A 24,546-nucleotide genomic window follows, 5' to 3' on the forward strand; every position below is an offset into this window, starting at 1 on the left:
ACACGGGAGTTGTACCCCACCCACCGTACTCGCCAGATCTGGCACCTTGCGACTTCGCGCTATTCCCAAAACTGAAACTAAAATTGAAAGGCCGTCGGTCCGACACTCTAGAAAGGATTCAAGAAGCAACGCTGGCGGTGATAAACACCCTCAAAGAACAGCTCTCCCAGAAAACATTTGACCAGTGGCAGAAGCGCTGGGACCGCTATGTAAGTGCGAATGGGAACTACTTCGAGGGTGATGGTGACCATTAGGTAAGGTTTCAAAAAAAGGCAGCACCAGTCCCGAAAATTTTGGATAGCACCCCGTATGTGATACACCTTTGAATGATGCTCGAAATAATATATAGCAAATGAGGTGCAGCAAATGTTTTCTAACTTATTTTGTTCCGTAATTTTAGACAAATCATTTAACAAGACATTTGACGAATTTTTTTATATAATTTTTTTTTATTTCTCCCCTTATTTGCTTCTGAAATAACTAGCGTGTATAACTGTATGACATCCTTTTTAAAATAATTTCTCTCCTGACTAACAAATAAATAAATAAAATTATAAAAGACTGTCAATACTGGATTTTCACAATTCAATATTTATTAAAATTTTGATTATTTATCCCGTTCTGGAGAATAGTATCGGACATATGCAGTAGGCTACGTATCAGTCAGCTACTGGCTTTCGATCTAAGTGTCGATATATCGATGAATCGATCAAATATGTTCACGTGACATCCATGTGTAGTGTGTACATTATAGCAATGTTAGCAAAAATGTGTGTAAATAGAACGTTGCTAAAAGCTCAGACAGAAAAACGGCCTATGTCATGAAATAGTATGGCTTGATTTTTATTTATGCATCCCTTTTCTGGTCTTGTACTAAGCCACTGCGCGAGTTGTTATGATGTCACATGTGTGTTTGTTGCATAGTTTACACAGAAGTAAGATATGAATATAATTTGTTTCTCTCTGCAGTACATTCTCCATTACAGATCTGCGCGCAGCCTCGTGGTTTAATAGCATTCATATTTCGACATAGGTACCACCACACCAACAACTGACTTGTTTCATCGCAAGGAAGGTTAAGCCGGTAAATAAAACTTCATTTCATTGCTGTTGCTGTAAGTGCTTGCAGTAGTGATTTATAACGTGTTTCAACATTAGCGCCAACAGGATGTGGTAGTCTTGTGCAGTGTTAACTGATTTTACACATTTGTTCCTTTTATAGATATCGTGTTTAAATGTCTTGGATACGGGAGAAAGGCCTAAATCTTTTGGAAATGGTATGTGTGGACATTGTCAAATATGGGGGTGTGCCAAAGCACGTTGCGTTTATAATGGATGGAAACAGAAGGTTCGCAGAAAAAACTAAAGTGAAGAAAATAGAAGGACACACAAAAGGGTGAGTTTAGGTTAGTTGTCAGTATTGTATTACCTACGCCCATATTGATCGAGTCGTAACAAAAGTGTTTTTCTTAAACTTCAATTACCCATAAGTATGAGAATATTCGTATCACACAATGCTTTTTTTTTTGGTGCCTTTTATACCTTTACTGAACGTATTGTTTTAAAGTTGTAGTTGGCATTTCCATGATGGTTGTTAAATCAACTAGGCAATGTCTTCAATCCTGCCTGCTGCAGCCGTTTTTAGATGGCTTTGGGCGCTCTCTGACATCTATACATTTGTCAGAGTGTCTTGTTATTTCACTTTTTACCGTGAGTTTCTAGTAGATTCCTAATATGTGCCACATCAGATTATGTTGGTGAAACTAATCCATATAATGTCTCAATCATCTAACTTTGTATAAGATTTTTATATGGTGTATTTTCTCCAATTTGAACAGTTAAAATAGACATTCTGAACTGAAGTTAACTGTCTACCTTTTTAGGTTCTTATTAAGTTTGTTTCCCGAGACCAAATTTGAAACTGTGTGTAATGTGACCTCTGCCGTACCACAGTTGCATTGTTACTTGCTTGCTATGCAGATTGAATCAATAGACTTAGGCTGTTGATGCCAAAGAGACAATGTGGTATTGGCAATGAGAAGAATCATGTCAAACCGAAGGTAGTCCTTTGGTTACCAGCTTGCTGAATGGTATGAGATGCATGTAGCCTTAGGCTTTTTTATTCCCCTTGATTAACCCACATTAAGAGAAGGTGATGCATTGGGTGGTTGTTGGAAAACCTTGTACATGAGTTTGCTGCATACTGCTATTAGAAATACCGTCTGAAGTTTTCCATTTTTTATGTTAGATGGTCCATAGTTCCATTTTGTTTAAATTAATGTGTGGCATGGGTATTATTTACTGTCCTCACCAAGGGCGCCAACAGTTCATAACTTTTCCATCACCGAGCAAGGTGGCATGGTGGTTAGCACATTAGATTTGCGTTCAGGAGGCTGGTGGTTCAAACCCACATTCCACCATCCTGATTTAGATTTTTGTGATTTCCCTAAATCGCTTCAGGCAAATGCCGGGCTGGTTCCTTTGAAAGTGCACGGCCAACTTGCTTCCTATCTTTCCCTTATGCGATGAAACCGATGACCTCACTGGTTGTTCCCCTCCCCCAAATCAACCAACCAACCAGCTTTCCAGTTTTGACACCAATCTCTATACTCTTCCAGTGTTGCAGTTCTGTCACACAACAAGTGCATGTATATATTTTGTGTCAGTAGCCCTCTGGCCTCATGGTATGTCAGTTATACATTACAAAAAAATCATTTTCATTTCCCTTTGCACTTTGTCAATAGTCTACTGATATAGTAGCCTGTTACATACCTCTCTCTCCCCCCCTGAATCTCAGTTGTGGGGGCTCAACTGATCTGTAGCATACATAGCATGAGGTATAGATTATGTTGGGAGGTGAATCCAGTGAATGACTGTTAACTAAAGGTGTACATTTTTCCATGTTTAATATTTTCTCATTATGGGACACTGAGGAATACTCTATATGACTTGTCAGCTTTGATTAGTGACATAGGAAAATGTGACAAACACTGTGAACTATATACCGACTATAACATGATGTCATTGGCATTTTTTTTTCAAACTTGCTAAGGTACAGATCAGTCAGTCACAACAACCAGGTTTTTTTAGCATCACATTCGTTGGCTTTGCCAACTCTCAACCAAACTGTCACCTTCCAACCTAATGTAGATCTTGGGCAAAGCTACAGATTAGTCTTTCGTGACATCTGAGTATTTTTACTATCATATTTGTTGACGAAGCCAACTCACAATCAAACTGTAACCTTTCAACACAACCCATACCTTGGACTAAGCTACAGATCTGTATGTCACCAGAACCAGTTTGTTTGCTTTCAAATTTGTGGGCTTCGCCTACAAAACTGTGAACATATGCACCAATTGAAAAATCAAAGGGTGGGGAACAATAACATAACTCCTATCTCCTGTTACCTGGTAATCGGTTTTGCTGCTGTCATGATATGTGTATGCACTAATGATTAAGCTTTCAGCTTGGCAAAGTGTTCAGAATTTCGTAGTCCATTAACCTGTTGCTCCTTATATTACATTATTACGTATTAAACAGCCTGAATCATATTGCATGGATTCCACAGAAAGAGCGTTCTAGAATGTAGAAAGAAGCCAAAGATGTATATTATATTTAAGTGCAATACAATAAAATGAGTTTATAAAATACTACAGTATTATAAAGCTTGTATTAATTCCAATGTTCTCCGTGAAGCGTAGCACAGTGATCAAAAAATTGATCATTCTGCAGAGACATCACACTAATACTGGGTAACACTGCCTCTAATCTTAATAATGGCTGGAATTTGGCAAGGATGTGTCCCCCGCCTCCCCAAGTATCTTCAGGTATGCCATACCCAGCTGAAACCATTCATCGATGAATGATGTACGAGATTATATTCATCTGATTTTATTCATCTGATGAAGATGTTGATTGCTATGTTTCACCAGCTGTTCAATATAATCTCGTACATTTTATTTGGGATTAAGATCAGATAGTCAAGCAGGCCAATCAAGGTGTGAAAGCGTTCCTGAGTGTTCATCCAACCAGGAAAGTAGGGTTGCAGTCCTGCGAATACGGCTACTGTCGTCTCATAAGATGAGAGTCTATGGCATATTCATTGTGGAGTTGCAGAACAAAGGTCAACACTAGGTCGCAGAATATTGAAATAAACATTCTCGTTCAAGTTTACAGTAACATAAATGAAGGAGTGGTTACAAATCATAATCTTAAAATACCTCCAAAAGGTCACAGAACTGCCTTTGGCCTGATCTACACCCTCCACACAGTGCAGGTTAAATGCCTCAGTGGGTCTTTGATGCACTCAGTGCATTGCATCATTTGAAAGAGTTAAAAATCACAATTTGTTGGACCACACTACATGTCTCCATTCAACTACTGTCCAATTTCTGTAATGTTTGGACCATTGAAGATGTTCAGCCTTATGTAACCCTGTGAACAATGCTCTTCTGTGAAATATTTGACTCCAAATGTACATCGCAGTGTTCACTCAGAAAATGATTGTTGTGGACTTGCATTCACTGATGACAGAAATTTTTCTAGGGTTTGAAACTGATTGTCATTGACACTTGTCTCTGGTCCTTGTAAGTTAGGATATTTGTACAGTCACTGTTGTTATGCCATGTAACATGGCTGTGAATGGTACACCAGTCTTTGTATACATGTTGGACAGTCCATCTTGATACGAATTTGTCAGCTTCATTCAATGAGTGAGTGGTCATGGGCACGTCAAAACACAGTAGGTATATTTTGGCACTTTAACCCATCTTACTGCATGTATTCCATACAGTCAATTGCTATATACACTGATCAGCCAGAACATTATAACCACCGACCTACTATCGATATATACCCATCCAAGCGATAGCTGTGTCACCTGGCAAGGAATGACTGCTAGTCAGACACACACACAGTGCATGTAGTATCGGTGAGAATGCTGTCTGTGTGTAGAATGGGGAAGGAATTTGACTGAGGGCAGATTGTGATCACCTGGAGGCTTTGCATGAGCATTTCAGAAACTGCACAACTTGTTGGGTGTCCGAGAAGTGCTGTGGTGAGTGTCTTCAACGCATGGTGAAACCATGTCAGGATGTCGTGGGGTTGGGTGGCCACCCCTCATTACAGATGTTGGACGTCATAGACTCGGCAGACTGGTAAAACAGGACAGGCAGCAGACTGTGGCGGAACTAACATAAGAGTTTAATACTGGGCAGAGTACAACGTGTTTGAACACCCCTAATGATGGGCTTCTGCAGCCGATGACCCATGCATGTGCAAGTGTTAACACCATGACTGGAATGGGCATGTGACCATCGGTACTGGATGTTGGTGCAGTGGCAAAGTGTTGCACAGTCTTATGAACCTGATACGTTCTTCATCACACCAATGGAAAGGAGCGAATCACTTGTCTTCCAAGAGAAAAACGCCTTGATACATGTTCTGTGGAACAGAGACAGCCTGATGGAAGCTCCATTATGCTCTGGGGAACATTCACATGGACATCCATGGGTCCAGTGGAGCTTGTACAAGGCACCATGATGGCCAAGGAGTATCATACACTGGTTGCAGACCACATATTCCCCTTCATGAGGATCATGTTTCCTGATGGCAGTGGCATTTTTGAGCAAGATAATGTACCGTGTCACAAGGCCAGGAGTGTGATAGAATGGTTTGAGGAACACAGTGGTGAGTTCCAATTGATGTGCTGGCCCTCCAAACTTGTGAGATCTGAACCCAATCAGTAACATCTGAGATATGATTGAACATGGTGACAGAGCTCATTGCCTCCCTCCCTGAAATTTATGGGAATTAGGTGACTTGTGTGTGCAGTTGTTAACTCCCTCCAGCAACCTACCGAGGCCTCATTGCTTTCAGGTTGTGGCTTGTTGCCACAGTTACCTGTGCCCAAGTTAGACATATTAGCTGTTAGGTAGGTGGTCATAATGTTCTGGCTGATCAGTGTACACACCATTTAACTCAGTCAGTGGTAGAGGGTCACCTAACTGCATGGTACCTTCTACCTCATCTGAAATGACCAGCATGCTCTTTCAATTTAGTGTTTTGTCTGGTGAGCTTACACTTCAATAAAGTTTATTTATTTATTTGAGATACATATTCCACAGATCCAGTATGGCATGATTACGCATATATGTGGAATGAGTCAAAGCAGATACAATAATAGATATCATACAATGCAATACATACTGGTATATTACACAGGGTAGATGAAGATAATAAACAATACAATACAATACAAAAATACAATAGTGATAAAAAACAATACAGATGCAATGACAAAGGAAATAGTCTGAATTACTACTCAAATTATTTATCTCTGCTGAAGAATTCATCTAAAGAGTAGAAACATTTTTCCAGCAGGAATTCCTTTAGCTTTTTTAATAGCATTTTATTTTCTTTTAGACACTTTATATTACTCGGGAGTGCTTTAAAGATTTTTATACTTGTGTACTACCCCTTTTTGTAACAGAGACAGATTTTTCTGTTCACAGTGCCATGTTTTTGTCTTGTAATAATGATGGCATGCCTCATTTGTTTCATATTCAGAGGAATTGATAAGTGTGAAAGCCATGAGTGAGAAGAGATATTGTGAGGTAGTGGTTAATATACCTAACTGTTTAAAAATTGCGACATGAGATTCTTGGAAGAACACTACATATAATTTGGACTACTTTTTTTTTGCTTACAAAAAATTTTTTTGAAAGTGGTGAGTTGCCCCAAAAGATAATTCCATAGATCATTAATATATATATAATAAATAGGAGGGGACCAAGGACTGACCCTTCTGGAACTCCACGATGTACTGTTCCCCAGTCACTCTATCGCCTCTACTTGTAGGTTGTTAACACTTAATACCATGTTTTGTTGTCTGTCTTCTAAATATGATCTGAGCCAGTTGCCCATTTGTCCACGGATTCCATATTGGGCTGCTTTTCCCAAAAGTATTCTGTGATCGACGCGGTCGAAAGCCTTAGTCAGGTCATAGAATATGCCAACGGGTAATTTTTTTTCTTGTCGAGGCATTCTAAAACATTATTTGTAAGTGCATAAATTGCTTCGGTTGTAGATTCACCTGATCTGAAACCAAATTGTTGTTTACTAATTAGTACAAATTTTTTCTAGGTGATTGACAATCCTGATGTATATTAATTTTTCAAATACTTTAGAAAATGCTGTTACAAGAGAGATAGGACGTAGTTGGAAACATCTGTGGGATCACCTTTTTTTTTAGAGGGACTTCACAGTAACATACTTCATTCTGTCAGGGAAGATACCTTGCATTGAATATATGAGCTACAACTTTAGCGAGTTGATTACAGCTGGCTTTGAGCAGTTTGCCGGAAATATTGTCTACACCCAAAGAATTTTTACTTTTTATAGAAACTATGGTTTTTCTTACTTCTTGTACAGGTATGGGGGCCATACCTATTATGTCTATAGAGTTAGGGAAAAGTTCTTTCAGAGTTTTTATTGGCTTTTCTGAAGGGCCTTTGCATGCTGTTCTCTCAGCAACAGTTTAAAAAGTGCTCATTAAAGATGTTAGCCACAATATCTTGATTTGAACTAGCTAACCTTCAATGTTAAGAGCAATATTTTGCGTCTTGTTGGGGTAATTTGCAAAAGTCTCATTTCGTATCACTTCACATATAGTTTTGATTTTATTAGTGGAGTTGTTATTTTTTGAACACAGATACATACTTTTTGATTTCTAAATGACTTTGTTCAATATTTTACAGTATTTTTTATAGTTATTTAAAAGGTTAGGGTCATCTCATTTTTTTAGGCAATGTACAACTCTTTCTTTTGCATGAAATCCTAATTCCAGTGGTAATCCAAAGCTTGTTGGTGGATTTTTTAGTATGGGTTTTATATATTCTTTTTGGAAAGGTACTTTCAAATATTAGAGCCATTTCATTACTGAAAAGGTTGTATTTGGAATTGGCATTTTCTACATTATATACTGGACCCCAGTCTACGTTTTGGAGACGTGATTTAAAGATCTCAATAGTTTCATCAGTAGATTTCCTAGTAATTTTCCAGTTGGGACCACTATTAATCTCACAAATACTTGGAATGTTGATGGTGAGTCTTTGTCCATCATGGTCAGAGAGACCATGACAGCTATATCATCAATCTTGGTTATGTCAATAAATACGTTATCAATTAATGATTTTGTTCATGAAGTTTCTAGTGGGAAAATTTACAGCAGAAGCAAGATTATATGAGGACAACAAGTTCTAAAGGTCTATTCTGTCTTTGGAGTTCATTAGGAAATTTGCATTGAAGTCGCCAACAACTAGGACACCTCTACTGAATTTAAATATGTATATTAAGAGTGCATCTAACTGTTTCCAAAAAAATGCTAACGTTACCTGAAGGTGCCCTGTATAAAGCTACTACTGCTATATAAGAATTATTTAAAGCCAACTCTATATCACACACTACAAACTGTTGATCTATACAACTGTTGATCCACCATGGTCAGAGAGACCATGACAGCTATATCATCAATCTCATTAATTACACTGCATGTGATGCTGCTTCTGACATGATCACTACTCCACCTTTTTCTATGAATTTTCTACAGTAATATGTTTTATCTATAGCAAGTTTTTCAATATCTGACATAACATGGTGCTCACTAAAGCACAGAACATGGGCACAATCTATACCTTGTGGCTCCTGGATATTAATTAAGAGTTCATTATTCTTTTTGCTCAGGCTACATATGTTTTGTTGGTAAATAGTCAGATTTTGATTTCCAGAACCACTTACACATTTATTCCTAAAAAAGAAATATCAGTTGACAGAGTGGGTTTGGTATTTTTTCACTAGCCATTTATTCAAGTTGGGTCTGTTTCCATGTACTGGGAGACTGGGAAGAATCAACTTTACCTGGTGTTTTCAGCAGCCGTTTGTCCAATGTCATCTGTCTATACCCATTCCTGCAGTCTTCTTGTGTTGTGGAGCACTCATTCTTCGAATGTGTGTGTTTTGAGTATACATTGTTCCTAGCATTTGCGACGATTTCACAAATAATGGACGCCAAGTGACTTTTTCCGTGCCGATCAAGGTGAAGACCTTGAGGGGTGTAAAGTTCTCTACTAAAATTTTGCACATTAACCATTTGTACATTTGCATAACATTTGCGAATTTCTGAATATTGACTGTTTGTATATGCTACTGCTCTGCTAACACACGAGAATTGAGGCAAGTCATACCTGTGTGGAATATCGAGGACAATGATGTTTGAGTTATTTAGGTGGTTTAGAGCAGATTTTAAGGCATTAACAGCATGCAAACCATTGTTGTGTGCAAAGTCATCTGCACCACCACAGATTACAGTGAAGTCTTCCTTCATTGTCTTTTGAGAAATATTGTTTACAGTTGAAAGCACTTGGTCAAAACAAGCTCCAGGTTTAATAAAACCTGAAGCATTTACTTCACTGTTTACGCTTTTTATTTCGTGTGCAGGGCCTCTAAGATGACTATCACCCATTAAATGTACATTTATTCTTCTTGCTGAATTTGTTGTGTTGGTTAAATTAACTGTCGTTTTGAATATTGACTTTACCTTGCTTCTGTTTACGAGTAATAGTTTTGGCTGGCGAGGTTCCACATTTTGCTTAATAACAGGCTTTTCTTTCAGATGATACATGATTTGATCTTTTGTAGATAGGCCTACCGTTTTTTGGAGCATCACAGGAAAATTTATTACTAAAGACGAAATGTTCATGCTATGGTTAGTGTTACCGGTACACCCAGAATGTGTTGGAATAATTGAAATGGTGACGGAATCTTTGGTCACTGTGTACACTTTATTTCTGTCGAATTCACTTACGCCCTGCTCGGCAGTTTTTAGTTTTCTATGATCATTTCCAAGACATTTGAGTCTATCAGCTAACACTTTGTTTTCTGCCAAGGATCTGCGCACAATTTCTTGCAACAAATTGATAGTTTCAACTAGTTTTGCTTTGTCAGGATGGACTTCACATGAGCTGGATGATTTTTCACTGCAGTTTTTCTGTGTGTGTGTGTGTGTGTGTGTGTGTGTGTGTGTGTGTGTGTGTGTGTGTGGCACTAGACTTGAAACTTTCTGAAGCACTTTTGTTGATCATCTTCTTGCTGTTGATGCCGGATAACATTTGAAAATTTGAAATAACTAGAGGCACAAATTCACTAAACTTCTCAAATGCCGCCATCTTGTAAATAGTGGAAGGACTTGGTCAACAAAAGTACCCAAGATGGTTAGAAAGACTTATTTTAGATGTGCACTTTATATACTGCACTCTAGACATAGTGTAAGCCCAATAATTTTATTTTTTGACACTAACATTGTTAGGCGTTTTGTGGTTGTCATATTTTCAGGCTCAAAATTTTCGGTTATAGTAACTTCTTGTAATGTTGGTAGACTGAATTCTTGAATTTACCATAAAAAGGGGCTGTCCTCACACTGCAGTCTACAAGAATGCTTCTTTGAGTGCCAGTATTCTCTTTTCAGTGTTATACCATTAACCCAGTAAATTTTACCTTCCCTTTCCTATTTCAGATGTAGACTACAACTCATAGAATCTCAAGCTGTGAAGAAACTTGATGAGAATTATACCATTGTTAAATCATGTGTCTGAGAGAGGCAGTCAGTGTATCCTAATCCCTGTCAATACTGTTTCCTGAATAATGGTAAACTATCAGTTGGTGATCAGTTTGTCGTCGCCATTATACTATTGAATACAACTTGCAAAAAGATACTAGTTCCTCCATTACTTTGCTGGAAGTTAGTGAACAGGGTAATTCTTACCAAATTATTCAACAGCTGGCCCTCATTCATTCCCTGACAACTGCTTCAAAGTAGGACTGTCCTTGCATTTCTTACTTTCTCCAAATTCCTACTGAACCTAGAGTACACCAACATCTACCAAAGTAATATTTTTGTTTCCAATGACAGAACTGTCTGTTACTGTTCTTTCAGTTATGCTCAAATTTCATTTTATTGTTATCAGTTCTCGTGTCTCACCCTCCCTTCACCCCCTATGCCCCCACCCTATTCCAGTTTCTCCCAAACATAGTAATTCTTTGGTGATGAAGCAGAAGTACTGTGAATGCAGGACATGAAGCGCATGTATTGGCATGTAAATGTTATTATTGTGTAAGATTGTGTGCCATGTGATAGTGAATTAATCGCTCATTGGCAAATTAACCATGGTTTAAAATCAGTAAAATTATTTATTTATGTATTGATTTTTGCATATGATCATAGTGGAAAAAAGTTGAAATTTAGAGAAATTGATAATATTTTTACCAACAAGTAAGTTTTGGCTACATAGCCATTAGGCAGAGATGAGAACTGAAAAGTGCAGTGTTTGTCTGGTTTACCACAGGACCTAACAGGTTAAGAAAGCTCATTAATATCAGTGAAATTCTGTTTTCCAAGTGGAATCTGTATCATAAATATGTGGTGGTGGAGGTGCGTTTGTAACTGTAAAACATCTGTATCTACATCACTACTCTGCAATTCACACTTAAGTGCCAGGCAGAGGGTTCTTGGAACCAAATTCAGACTATTTGTCTACCATTCCAGTCTGTAACAGTGTGTGGGGAAAATGAACATTTAAATGTTTCTGTGCAAGCTCTGGTTTCTCTTATTTTATTATTATGATTGTTTTTTTTTCCTATGTAGATTGGCGACAATTTCACATTGAGAGGAAAAAGCTTGTGATAGAAATTTTGTGAAAAGCTCTTGCCATGGAAGAACTTTCTCCCTGTGTAACAGCAGTGTTCCATAGGTTGCTAGAGGAACAAAGCTTTTCGTAGTGATTGTAAAAAAGCACAGGTCATTCATGTTTTAAAGATGTACAAAACAGTAGGCCTATGTCACAGACATTGGTCTGTTGTAGAATTCTGGAGCAGGTTTTATGTTCACATATTATGGCATTTCTGGAGACCAAAAATCTCCTCTATAGAAATCAATATGGGTTCCAAAAATGACAACCATGTGAGAACAGGCTTTCTCTTTGTTTGTCCACATGAGCCAGAAAGCAGTAAATACCAGCACCCACCTTAATGCCATGTACCTTCATTTCTGGAATGTTTTCTATACAGTTCTGTAGTACCAACTAATGAACAAATTACTATGTATGGAATATCAGCCGACCTGTGTGATTGGATTGAAGAGTTTCTAGCAAACGGAACACAGCATGTCATTCTTAACAAATGTGAAACTTGATTTGTGTGTACCCCAAGGTAGTGTCATAAGACCATTACTTTTCATAATATATATAAATGATGCACTGGATAATAGCAAAAGTTCCTTGAGGCTTTTCATAGACAATGCTGTTTTATATAGCTAAATCAGACTATTAGAGAAATTGTAATGAAATGCAGGAAGAATGCAAAGGATAGACGTGTGGTGTAGGGGTTGGCAGTTGCCCCTCAACGTAAAAAATATAATGTATTGGGCATAAATAGGCAGAAAGACTGATTATTGTAAGATTACACAATTGCATAACAGTCACTGGAAGTAGTCACATCTATCGTCTAGGCATATGCATTCAGAGTTATTTGAAGTTGAATGTCAGCATAAAACTAATTGCAGTGAAGGCAGATTCCAGTTTCAGATTCCTTACCAGAATCTTCGGGAAGTGTAATCCACCCATAATGGAAGTGTAGCTTACAAAACCCCCGTTTGACCAATAAATTCAATATGGTACAGGTAGTAAGTGTGAGACTGTCACAGAGCTGCTCAGCCAACTCCAGTTGTAGACACTGCAAGAGGCCTTTTGCATCACAGTGTGGTTTATTGTTAAAATTCTGAAAGTATACATACCTCGAAGAGTCAATCAATATATTGCTTCCTCCTACATATACACACATCAAACCGAGCAAGGTGGCGCAGTGGTTAGCACACTGGACTCGGATTTGGGACGACGACGGTTCAATCCTGCGTCCGGCCATCCTGATTTAGGTTTTCCGTGATTTCCCTAAATCGCTCCATGCAAATGCCGGGATGGTTCCTTTGAAAGGGCATGGCCGACTTCCTTCCCCATCCTTCCGTAATCCGATGAGACTGATGACCTCAATGTCTGGTCTCCTCCCCCGACAACAACCCAACCAACCCAACACGCATCAAAAAAAGTTTTGCATCACCTTGGTTCTGAGAGTTCCTGAACCTGTACAGAAAATTGGAATAGAGATCAACCTAAACATCATTTCCGCCCTTTTTATTGCTCATGAAAACCACACAGTTAATGTTGTACCACCATATAGCGAGACCTTCAGAGGTGGTGGTCCGGATTGTTGTACACACTAGTACCTCTAATATCCAGTAGCACGTCCTCTTGTATTGATGCACATCTGTGTTTGTTGTAGCACAAGTTCATCAAGGCACTGTTGGTCCAGATTGTCCCACCCTCAATGACGATTCGGTGTAGATCCCTCAGAGTGGTTGGTGGATCACATTGTCCATAAACAACCCTTTTCAATCTATCCCAGGCCTGTTTGATAGGGTTCATATCTGGAGAACATGCTGGCCACTCTAGTCGAGCAATGTTGTTATCCTGAAGGAAGTCATTCACGAGATGTGCACGATGGGGGCATGAATTGTATTCTATGAAGACGAATGCCTTATCAATATGCTGCAGATATGGTTGCACTATTGGTCAGAGGATGGCATTCACGTATCGTACAGCTGTTACTGCACCTTCCATGACCACCAGTGGCATACATCGGCTCCACATAATGCTACCCCAAAACAGCCGGGAATCTCCACCGTGCTGCACTTGCTGGACACTGTGTCTTAGGTGTTCAGCCTGACCGGGTTGCCTCCAAACACATCTCCGACAATTGTCTGGTTGAAGGCATATGTTGGACCCATCTGTACCACGCTGCATGGTGGTTGCAAAGATGGGCCTTGCCATGGTCGTCAGGAGTGAAGATGTGCATCATGCAGCCTATTGGGCACAGTTGGAATCGTAACACGACATCCTGTGGCGTCACGAAAAGCATTATTCAACATTGTGGCATTGCTGTCAGGGCTCCTCCGAGCCATAATCCATAGGTAGTGGTCATCCACTGCGGTAGTAGCCCTTGGGCAGTCTTAGTGAGGCATGTCATTGACAGTTCCTGTCTCTCTGTATCTCCTCCATGTCTGAGCAACTTTGCTTTGGCTCACTCTGAAACACCTGGACACTTGCCTTGTTGAGAGCCCTTCCTGGCACAGAGTAACAATGTGGACACGATCAAACTGTGGTATTGACTGTCTAGGCATGGTTGAACTACAGAAAACACGAGCCGTGTACCTCCTGTTGGACCCACTCCGTCTAATAGGCGCTGCTCATGCATGGTTGTTTACATCTTTGGGCTGGTTTAGAGACATCTCTGAACAGCCAAAGGGACTGTCTCTGTGATACAATATCCACAGCCAACATCTGTATTCAGGAGTTCTGGGAACCGGGGTAAGGCAAAACTTTTTTTTTTAAGTGTGTGTATATCACGAAAAGACCGTGAACATCAAATTAGAGGGACATGATCACATGAAGTTTTATTAATATGGGGAGAAATGACAGTGGTGCACTAAGCATCGTCCACCACATACCATAATGTGGCTTGCAGAGTGTAAGTGTGTATTTAAATATATATCTACCAATTTCTCATTAGTGCAATGACCAAACATTTTCTTCTTTTTACTATTACGGTTTATATGTACCGATGTTTGTTTACTAGAATACAGGACATAATTATATTTCGTTTCTCAAACACCAGAACAAACCATTATATAGTTTTTTGATATATAATGTTATTTATAAGACTATACATTCAGTTTCCTTTATTTAGTCGTGTAAGGCAGCTCCCCCCCCCCCCCCCCCCTCCCCCCCCCCCCCGCCCCCAGGGGGTCCACAACTCTTTTGTGGATATGTGCGTAGCGAGCACGGGACCCCGAGCTAATGTGGCCCTCCTTCCTTTCCGGGCTGCATACCTTCCTTTTCCGCATCCTTCCCTCTCCCCCGTCTTCGCCCCTCCACCCCTCACCTCTGGCTCTTTCCTTCCCTTTCTCCCCCTCTGGGAGTACGGTTTGTGCCTACGTCCGGAGACGGACGCTCGTAAATGTACCGCATTCTTCGCCTTCTCTGCTTATATGTCTTCATCCTTCCTTTGTCCTTCTCTTTTCCTTATCTCTTCTCTTTACCCTTTTCTCCGCTGCGGCGTTTCAGACCTCTCCTCTTTCCTTTCCCTTTCTTTGTTTTTCCCTTTCTCTTTCTTCCTCCCTGTGCGTGTCTGAAGGCCGTCACTTTCCCAGCGTCGACGATGAGGTCACACATATTACCGACATTATTCTTACAGCTGCGGAACATTCAATACCACGCACCTCCGAATTGCCCCGGCGCCCCCCAGTTCCTTGGTGGAACGAGGCATGCCGTGATGCAATACGTGAGCGGCGACGTGCTCTCCGCGTTTTCCGCCACCATCCTACTTTGGACAACTGTATCCGCTATAAGCAGTTCCGTGTGCGATGCCGTCGTATCATCCGCGATAGCAAGAAGGCAAGCTGGAAATTCTTTATTAGCTCATTTAACATCTTCAGTCCCTCCTCGGAAGTTTGGAGTCGGCTTCGACGGCGTGCCTAGTTTCTCCCCGGTCTCTGGGTTCACTGTTGCGCATGATACATTAGTGGATCCCGTCGCAATTTCTAACTCGTTGGGTCAGCACTTTGCTGAGATTTCGAGCTCTTCAAATTACCCGCCAGCGTTTCTCCCGAAGAAACGTGCAGCGGAAGTGCGACCTCTTGCTTTCTCCTCTCAAGATCGCGAAAGCTACAATACCGTTTTCTCCATGCGGGAACTCCAACATGCACTCTCTTCTTCTCGCTCCTCCGCCCCAGGACCGGATGGTATCCACATCCAAATGTTACTGCATTTATCAACCCATAGTCTGCGTTACCTCCTTCGCCTTTATAATCGAATTTGGACCAACAGTACTTTTCCCAGACGATGGCGGGAAGCTATCGTCATTCCTGTTCCGAAACCTGGAAAGGACAAACATCTCCCCTCTAGCTATCGCCCCATTTCTCTCACGAGTAGTGTCTGTAAGGTTTTGGAGCGTATGGTGAATTACCGTTTAGCGTGGTGGCTGGAATCCCGCAGTCTTTTAACACCTGCCCAATGCGGATTCCGAAAGCATCGTTCTGCAGTTGACCATCTTGTTGCTCTCTCCACTTATATCATGAACAATTTTCTCTGGAAACGCCAAACAGTAGCAATATTTTTTGATCTGGAGAGAGCATACGATACCTGTTGGAGAACAGGCATCCTCCGCACACTGTTCTCTTGGGGCTTTCGAGGTCAGCTGCCCCTTTTTCTTCGCGAATTTATGGCAGAGCGCACATTTAGGGTGCGGGTGAACACTACTCTCTCCCGTACTTTCTCCCAAGAAAACGGGGTACCCCAGGGCTCCGTGCTGAGTGTTGTACTGTTTGCCATTGCCATAAATCCAGTTGTGGATTGTCTCCTTCCTGATGTCTCGGGCTCCCTCTTTGTGGACGATTTTGCGATCTACTACAGCTCTCAACGGAGCAGCCGTCTTGAACGACGTCTTCAAGGATGTCTCGATCGCCTCCATTCTTGGAGCATCGAAACCGGCTTCCGTTTTTCTCCCAGTAAGACCGTTTGTGTTAATTTTTGGCGACGTAAGGAGTTTCTTCCGCCCTCCTTACATCTAGGTCCTGTCAACCTTCCGTTTTCAGACGTCGCTAAATTCTTGGGTCTTATGTTTGACAGAAAACTGTGCTGGTCCTCCCATGTTTCCTATCTTTCAGCTCGCTGTCTGCGATCCCTCAACACCCTCCGTGTCCTGAATGGTACCTCCTGGGTAGCGGACCGAGTGGTCCTTCTCCGCCTCTATCGCGCCTTAGTGCGCTCGAAATTGGACTATGGAAGCATAGTCTACTCCTCTGCTCGGCCGTCTATTCTTCGACGTCTTGACTCTATCCACCACTGTGGATTACGTTTAGTGTCTGGAGCTTTTTACACCAGCCCTGTGGAAAGCCTTTATGCTGAGACTGCTGAACCTCCGCTGTCCAATCGGCGAGCAGTCCTTCTGAGTCGTTATGCTAGCCATCTGTCTTCCATGCCTGCTAATCCAGCCCATGACATTTATTTTGACGCCTCCTTTGATGTAGGGTATGCAGGCCGCCCCTCCTCCGTACTACCACCGGGAGTCCGCTTCCGTCAACTGCTCCATTCTCTTTCCTTCCGCTTTCCTAAAACCTTCTTGACAACTTGGGGTACAGCACCGCCTTGGCTCCGTCCCCTTCACTTGTTTATCGTCGGGCATTCGCTGCTCTATGTGCACAAATGACGGACGCCACATTTATTTACACCGACGGCTCGAAAACATCGTTAGGTGTAGGGAGTTCCTATATTGTTGGCGACGCCCCAAATCACTTTCGGCTTCCCGACCAGTGTTCGGTTTATAATGCAGAGCTTTACACTGTTCTTCAGGCTGTCCACTACATCCGCCGCCATCAGCGGATACAGTACATTATCTGCTCAGATTCTCTCAGCTCTCTCCTCAGTCTCCAAGCTCTTTATCCTGTGCACCCTCTGGTCCACCGGATTCAGGACTGTCTTTGCTTGCTCCACCTGGGGGGCGTCTCGGTGGCGTTCCTCTGGCTCTGGGGACATGTTGGTATCGGTGGAAATGAGGCGGCCGATATTGCGGCCAAGGCTGCAGTCTCTCTTCTTCGGCCAGCTATTTAATCGATTCCCTTCGCCGATCTACAGAGCGTTTTATGTCGTCGTGTTGTTCTTTTATGGCACGCACATTGGTCGACACTTCCCCATAATAAATTGCGAGACATGAAAGCTCTTCCTTGTGCTTGGACCTCTTTCTCTCGAACGCGTCATCGGGAGGAGGTAATTTTAACTAGACTCCGGATAGGGCACTGTCTTTTTAGCCATCGACATCTTTTAAGCGGCGATCCTCCCCCACTCTGTCCCCACTGCTCTCAGCTGTGGACGGTAAGACACCTTTTAATTGAGTGCCCCTATTTTACTCCGTTACGCGCCCGTCTACAGCTGTCGCCTGATATATCGTCAATTTTAGCAGATGACACGCGCTCTGCCGATCGCGTTCTCGAGTTCATTAGTGCCAGTGAAATGACGTCAGTCATTTGAAGTTTTTTTTTTGGGGACAACCAACCCCTTTCTGTAGTGGATTTTTAAGCCTTCCTTCTGCTTTTAGTTTCTCCAATTTTTTGAGTTTCGTTCCCATTTCTGCTGGTTTCCATTTTCGGTTTTTATTGTTTCGTAAGTCACGGACCGGGCGCTAATGACCATAGCAGTTTTGCGCCCTAAAACCAAAACAAAAAACACACACACACACACACACACACACACACACACACACACACACACAGTGATCAGCGTGGGCAACTACTGTAATTTTGACCAAAGATTTTTCCTTGAATCGACTATATACAGCTCCTTGAGATTTCACGTATTTATCCTCTCAGTGTCATGGTTACATGGAAAAGTATGTAAAGATATTCCTAAATAAGTATAAAGAATAGAACTTAGCCTTCAGTCCCAGAAATGGTTTTTATTTAAAAACTTAATGCATTTAGAGCCCTGGAGATCAATCGTCAGGTTCTTAACATGTTATTTCATCATTAATCAAAAATGGAAAGTGGGTGGCTGGGAACATTATGGAGGAGGAGAAGAATTTTGAAAGGGGATTTTCTTTCTCACAGTAGGCTTTCAATTCTCTATTTAGTTCATTAAAAAATAGTCACTGAAAATAGATGTCATCCAAACTTTTTTATTCCATCTCTAGTGAATTGCCAGCCCACTCTTGTCACAACCCTTTTAATATCAAAGGATTTTGAGGGTAGTATATCAGAAGAGATTTTGATTTGCAATCACCTGCAACATTTTCTCCAAAAAGGAGGTACATTGGTTCTTGGCAGCATCAAATATTGGTGCTGTTTTTTCTCCAATAGAAATCAACATGCAGCTAGGAAATCATTTTGAAAATCCACTTGTTTCATCAAGGTTGAATACCTGATTTGCAGTATAATCTTTTTGTGTTACAGTGTCTTTAATTGTGTTTTTAAATTCTTCAGCTCCAACTTCATCTGCCACAACTGCCTTTCCTGACATTTTAATGTTGTGAAAACCATGATGCTGCTTGTAGTGATCAAACCAACGTGAGCTGGCTGAAAAGAGGTGCTGGATCGTCCTCTCCTTTCGTTACATCTGCATACCAGGTCTTGGTTTGGAATAGAAACTCCAGAGGAGAGGCATGTACTGTTGGTTGGGCTGCTCAATTCATTGGCTAAACATTTTTTCCTTGCTTTCAGTCACCTCTGAGTGACATTTGGTCACTTGAGTTAGTTAAAGATTGAGAAGTTTTTTTAAAAAATTGTGCATTGTCACAAATAGCTCTCACAGTGGATTCACTAAGTACCAAAGAATGCTGAACATCATAGTGATCCGAAACTTCTAACTTTGTTTCTACTGTATAAGATCTTCATAGATGCTTCTTTCCATCAACAGGCACACCTTTCGTTTTAGCTGACGTTTTATATACAAACTCTGTCAAGAACAACTTCATAGCTCAAGTGCCCAAAATTGATAATTCATGTCTTGACAAACATGACACAAGATGCGCATTCAGATGGATTACTGCAGTACTGCTTCCGCATACTGTTAACAGACAGCAGCACAGATCTGCTTATGATGGTGTCTGTCTGTACGTGATTGGTTTCTATGTGAAGTTGTCAGCTAGACATTTAAATGTTATGAAAGAAAGGTGAGACTAGCATTTTATAAAAATGAGTGTCATGTTACGAGTGGCAATATGTAAATTCAACAAGAAAGGAAGTGACATTGTTTTCTATACTATACTACTCTTCACTAGATTTTTATTGGAGTTGTTTATATAGGCTCGGGGAAACTGTCCAAAAAATTTTCTTTGCTACCTCTTAGAAACAGTATTTGGCTGTCTTGTCAAAGGTATTGTGGCTGCCCATTGAACACCTTTTTTGAGTCACACACAATTTTAGTGATGGAATAATGCAGGTAATTAATTATTCCTTACTGTGTGGAATAAAATCTATGTTATCCCACATTCATTTAATTTTAGAAAAGTTCAGTTGATTCTTGATGGAAGTGATTAATTTTATATGGGTACTAAAGAAATACGAAAACTTACGAAGAAACAGAATATTGTTGTAACCATAGGTGATTTTATGTGGCAATTGGAAGATATGATTGTATTACAGGTCTGTTTGCCACAGGAATTTGTAATCAAAAATATTTCCTTCAGTTTTGTCAAGAGAAAGATATGAAAAGTCACAAACACTTGGTATCGTCTGACGACCTGGAGGCTCTGTACTTGAGAAACCCCTGTATACACTTCACACATTGTAGTTCAGAAACTAAATAGATAAGATATTTATGAACAAATGCTTCATTCTTCCACTGCAAGGACTCGTCTAATCCAGCACCAGATGCGCCATCTGATTGTGGCGTAGTGAATATAGCCATTAAGTTAAAACTATTAAATAAGTTTAAAAAAATATACCATCCCAAACTTGCATAAAAGTTCCAAAAAGATAATCTAGGCAGTGATTAAAACATAACTTAACAGAAATGTAAAAGCACAAGAGCTGAAAATGTGGAATTGGAAAACTTGGACACTTTGTGGTTCTTTCTGATAGATAAATGTTGTCAATACGAAGACCAAGTAGACAAGATCAACTATACAAGGTGTATCATAATTAATTTTATTAACACATGCAGTTCAGAACACATGATACTGTAAGCAAAAAAGGCTAGTAAACATGGGCTCTAAAATGCATACCTTAAAAGCTATGAGCACTTGTTCATCTTCACTATTGTGAAACACACCTCGTCTATTGAATAAGTGCTCATAGCTGTTAAGGTATACATTTTAGACCCCATGTTTACTAGATTTTTAAGTTTTTAGTATCATGTACTTAACAGCTATATGCGTTTACGCACTTAATTATTATACACACTGTATAAATACATGTTAAGTTAATAAGGAGAAAAATTAGAACAATAAAAAATGAATAGCTAAGAGACAGGTGTGCAATTATGAAAAAATTGTAAAGCTTTACTTGATAATTTTAATGTGCACAAAATTATGTGAGATACATAAGAAAATGTGTTCATCTATATCACTTTCTCACTAAAATCAAATCATAACTGTGCAAACATTAGCATGAAAGTACTACTGTACTCACCTTTCTACTGATGAAACAGTAAAGAATGACACTGAGGTGAAAACAAGCTAACAGGCCCATCAATTACAAAAATGCAGATTGAGAATGCTATTCATGATGGGAAGAGTAAGAAGGAGAGGGGCTCAGATGAAATCTCAGAAGCACTATGTAATCTCTTTTACCACAGAAGCTTTACCATCCTTCAAATTTTGTAAAATGGGACATTATGCCATACTTTAAAAATAGTTATGTGAATTCTATGATATTTGCCCAAGTTTGTTTACTAATTCACAGTTTGACTGTAGGAAATTTTTAAGTACAAAAGAATGTACAGTTATGATACAAACACTGGTGCAGAAAATAATATGATTAAAGGTAAACATGTCTGTCTCTGTATCATGATAAAGCTTATGATAACACACAACACGTTACAAAAATTGAAAGTGAAGTTGCTATAAATAATATCTGTAGGAATACTACAAGAAATGTCACTCAAATGCTAAAATTAATTTAAAAAAAAGTATGGTGGTGATAACACAAGAACAAGCTATCACTTTGTCTTTTATAGTTTAAAATGAAGAAAGTACTGACTTTTGACTATATATACGTACTCTGCAAGCCACTGTTGGTATATGCAGTAGGGCACCTTGTACCACTGCTAGCCATTTCCTTTTCTTTTACACTCGCAAACAGAGCAAGGGAAAAATGACTAGCTATATGCCTCTGCAAAAGCGCTAATTTCATTTATCTTTGTGGTTCTTATGCAAAACTTGTGTTGGCAACAGTAGAATTGTTCTGCAGTCAGCTTCAAATGCCGGTTCTCTAAATTTTCATCACTAATGTTCTCCAAAAAGAATGTCATTTTCCTTCCAGGATTCCCATTTGAGTTCATGAAGCATCTCCGTCATGCACATGTATTGATCGAACCTACTGGTAACAAATCTAGTAGCCTAGCTCTGAATTACTTCGATGTCTTCCTGTAATTCAGCCTTGTGTGGATCCCAAACACTCAAGCAGTACTCAAGAATGGGTTGCATTAGTGTTCTGTATGTAGTCTCCTGTACAGATTAACAACACTTTTCTAAAATTCTCCTAATAAACCAAAACCTACCATTCACTTTCCCTGCTACTGTCCTAATGTTCTCATTACATTTCATGTATCTTTGCAGTGTTGCACCTAGATATTTAATCAACATGACTGTGTCGATCAGTACACTGCTGATGCTGTATTCAAACCGTGTGAGATTGTTTTTCCTACTCATTGCATTAACTTACATTTTCATACTTTTATAGCAAGCTGCCATTGATTACATCATCTAGAAATTTTATCTAAGCCATGTTGTACCCTCCTACAGTCATTCAATGATGACATCTCCCTGTACACCACAGCATCATTGGAAAACAGCCCCAGATTGCTGCCCACCCTATCTGCCATATCATTTATGTATATAGAGAATAAGAGCAGTCCTATCACACTTCCCTGAGGCACTCCTGACAGTAGCCTTGTCTGTGACAAACAATTGCCTTTGAGGACAATGTACAGGGTTCTGTTACTTAAGAAGCCTTTGGGCCACACCCATATTGTGGAAGGTGCTTCTCTGAAGACTGGACATCAGATATGGAGCTAAAATGTTAAGTACATTTCGCGTGTAATGTTTCATAAAATTTAGTGAAGTGTATAGTAATGCAGACTTCAAATTGATTTTCAAATCCGACTTACAAAATTTGGTGTCTGGTTGATACTACCGTATTTATGGACGGACGGACACACACACGCACGCACTCACGCACACCTGAATGTAAAAGTTACCACCATAAAAAAGGTTAGCAGCCTCTGTGATGTAAATTTACCATTCTGTGGATAGCACCAGTAACTGATATGGAAAATATGTGGTCAAGAACAATTTGGAGTTATTACTCACAATAAACAGAAGCAAAAGTAATTATTTTGGTCACTTCATGTGAAAACTAAAGTGTCAACTGCTGCATTTGTACACTGAAGGAGAAATAGCAGACCAAAATAAGGAGTCATGGTTGCAGATTATAAATTGGTGGACGGATTGTGAGTAGCTAAATACATTCTGCACACAATTGTGGATCAAGATAAGATTGATTATGTGCTCACAAACCTACAATAATGTAAGGGGCAGTTAAATGAAAACGAGACCCATGGAAAAAAGTAAACAAACTGTTTATTATTTCAAAAGCAATCACCATAACTGCTAATACTTTTATCCCACTTTGAGACAAGATGGTCAAGGCCTTCATGGAAAAATATGGAAATTGCATGGGGAGAGATCAAGATTGTATGGAAGATGTGTAAGTGCTTCTTAGCGGATCTTCTGCAGTGTACTCAAAACATCCTTGGCAACATGTGGATTCATCCGTTGTTGGGAAGCACTTATGCATCCTCCTTACAGTCCCAATCCCTCTGCATGCAATTTCTATATTTTTGAAGCCCTGAAGAAAGACACGCCTAGCCACCAGTTTGCTGCAGACAAAGAGGTGCGCACCTGGGTACAATTATTGAAGTAATAAACAGTTTACTTACTTTTTTTCCTTGTGTCTTGTTTTCAGTTGATTGCCCCTTATAGATACATGTCTGAAGAAGAAGAAGAAGAAGAAGAAGAAGAAGAAGAAGAAGAAGAAATTCAGATGCTTATTAACTACTTGATGTCCCTACAAGCTGACTGTGGGTAAACATCACATGATTGTCTTACTGATTGCATTTTTGCAATTTCTAAGTCATGAACTATGCTAGAAAATTATATCACAAATCATTTATGTTTGCAAACATGCAGAATATTTAAAGATTTTGATATGTTTCCAAAACTTGCTTTTACAATTGTAAAGTCGTTGAACTTCTGTTTGAACAGCTCAATAACGTATTTCTTCCAGTTCATGTTTTCATCAGTATGTACATCGAAAAATCTGTAACACACTATCCTATTTGTGGATGCCTGCTCATATGTTACATAGATTATTAATGTTATCTTATTTGTTATACGGAAGAGAGTATACTGTGCTTTAGTTCAAAAATTAATGTGTTTTGATATGCAAAGAACTACATTTTTTCTTTCAAAATTATCATCAGTAAATTTTTCTGTTGCTGTCACTCTCTTACAATTAATCATAACAATTCTGTTTTGCAAAAAGTACAAACTGTACTTCTTGCAGGATTACAGCTATCAGCAATTGCTTATGTCTAGGGAGACACTTGCTATGTTCCTTGTAAAATTATCATACTTATGTTCTTATTTTATGCATAATTATTGTGAAGT

General features: G+C 39.8%; 1 protein-coding gene across 3 annotated transcripts in view; it reads left to right on the top strand.

Moving 5' to 3' along the window:
- The first annotated feature begins 699 nt into the window (after positions 1-699).
- The window catches only part of LOC126471428 (dehydrodolichyl diphosphate synthase complex subunit DHDDS), a 60,884-nt gene continuing 37,037 nt past the window's right edge, over positions 700-24,546 (top strand). The window contains exons 1-3 of one of the 3 annotated variants that reach the window (XM_050099586.1): positions 700-829; positions 987-1,115; positions 1,223-1,396. In XM_050099586.1, coding sequence (XP_049955543.1) covers positions 1,236-1,396 — 161 coding nt within the window. In that variant the 5' untranslated portion in view covers positions 700-829; positions 987-1,115; positions 1,223-1,235. Of the gene's footprint in view, positions 830-969; positions 1,116-1,222; positions 1,397-24,546 lie in introns of all 3 variants that reach the window. The other 2 variants (XM_050099584.1, XM_050099585.1) reach the window with 2 other exon arrangements.

This window comes from Schistocerca serialis, chromosome 3 (genome assembly GCF_023864345.2).
Source record: "Schistocerca serialis cubense isolate TAMUIC-IGC-003099 chromosome 3, iqSchSeri2.2, whole genome shotgun sequence".
NCBI lineage: Eukaryota > Metazoa > Arthropoda > Insecta > Orthoptera > Acrididae > Schistocerca > Schistocerca serialis.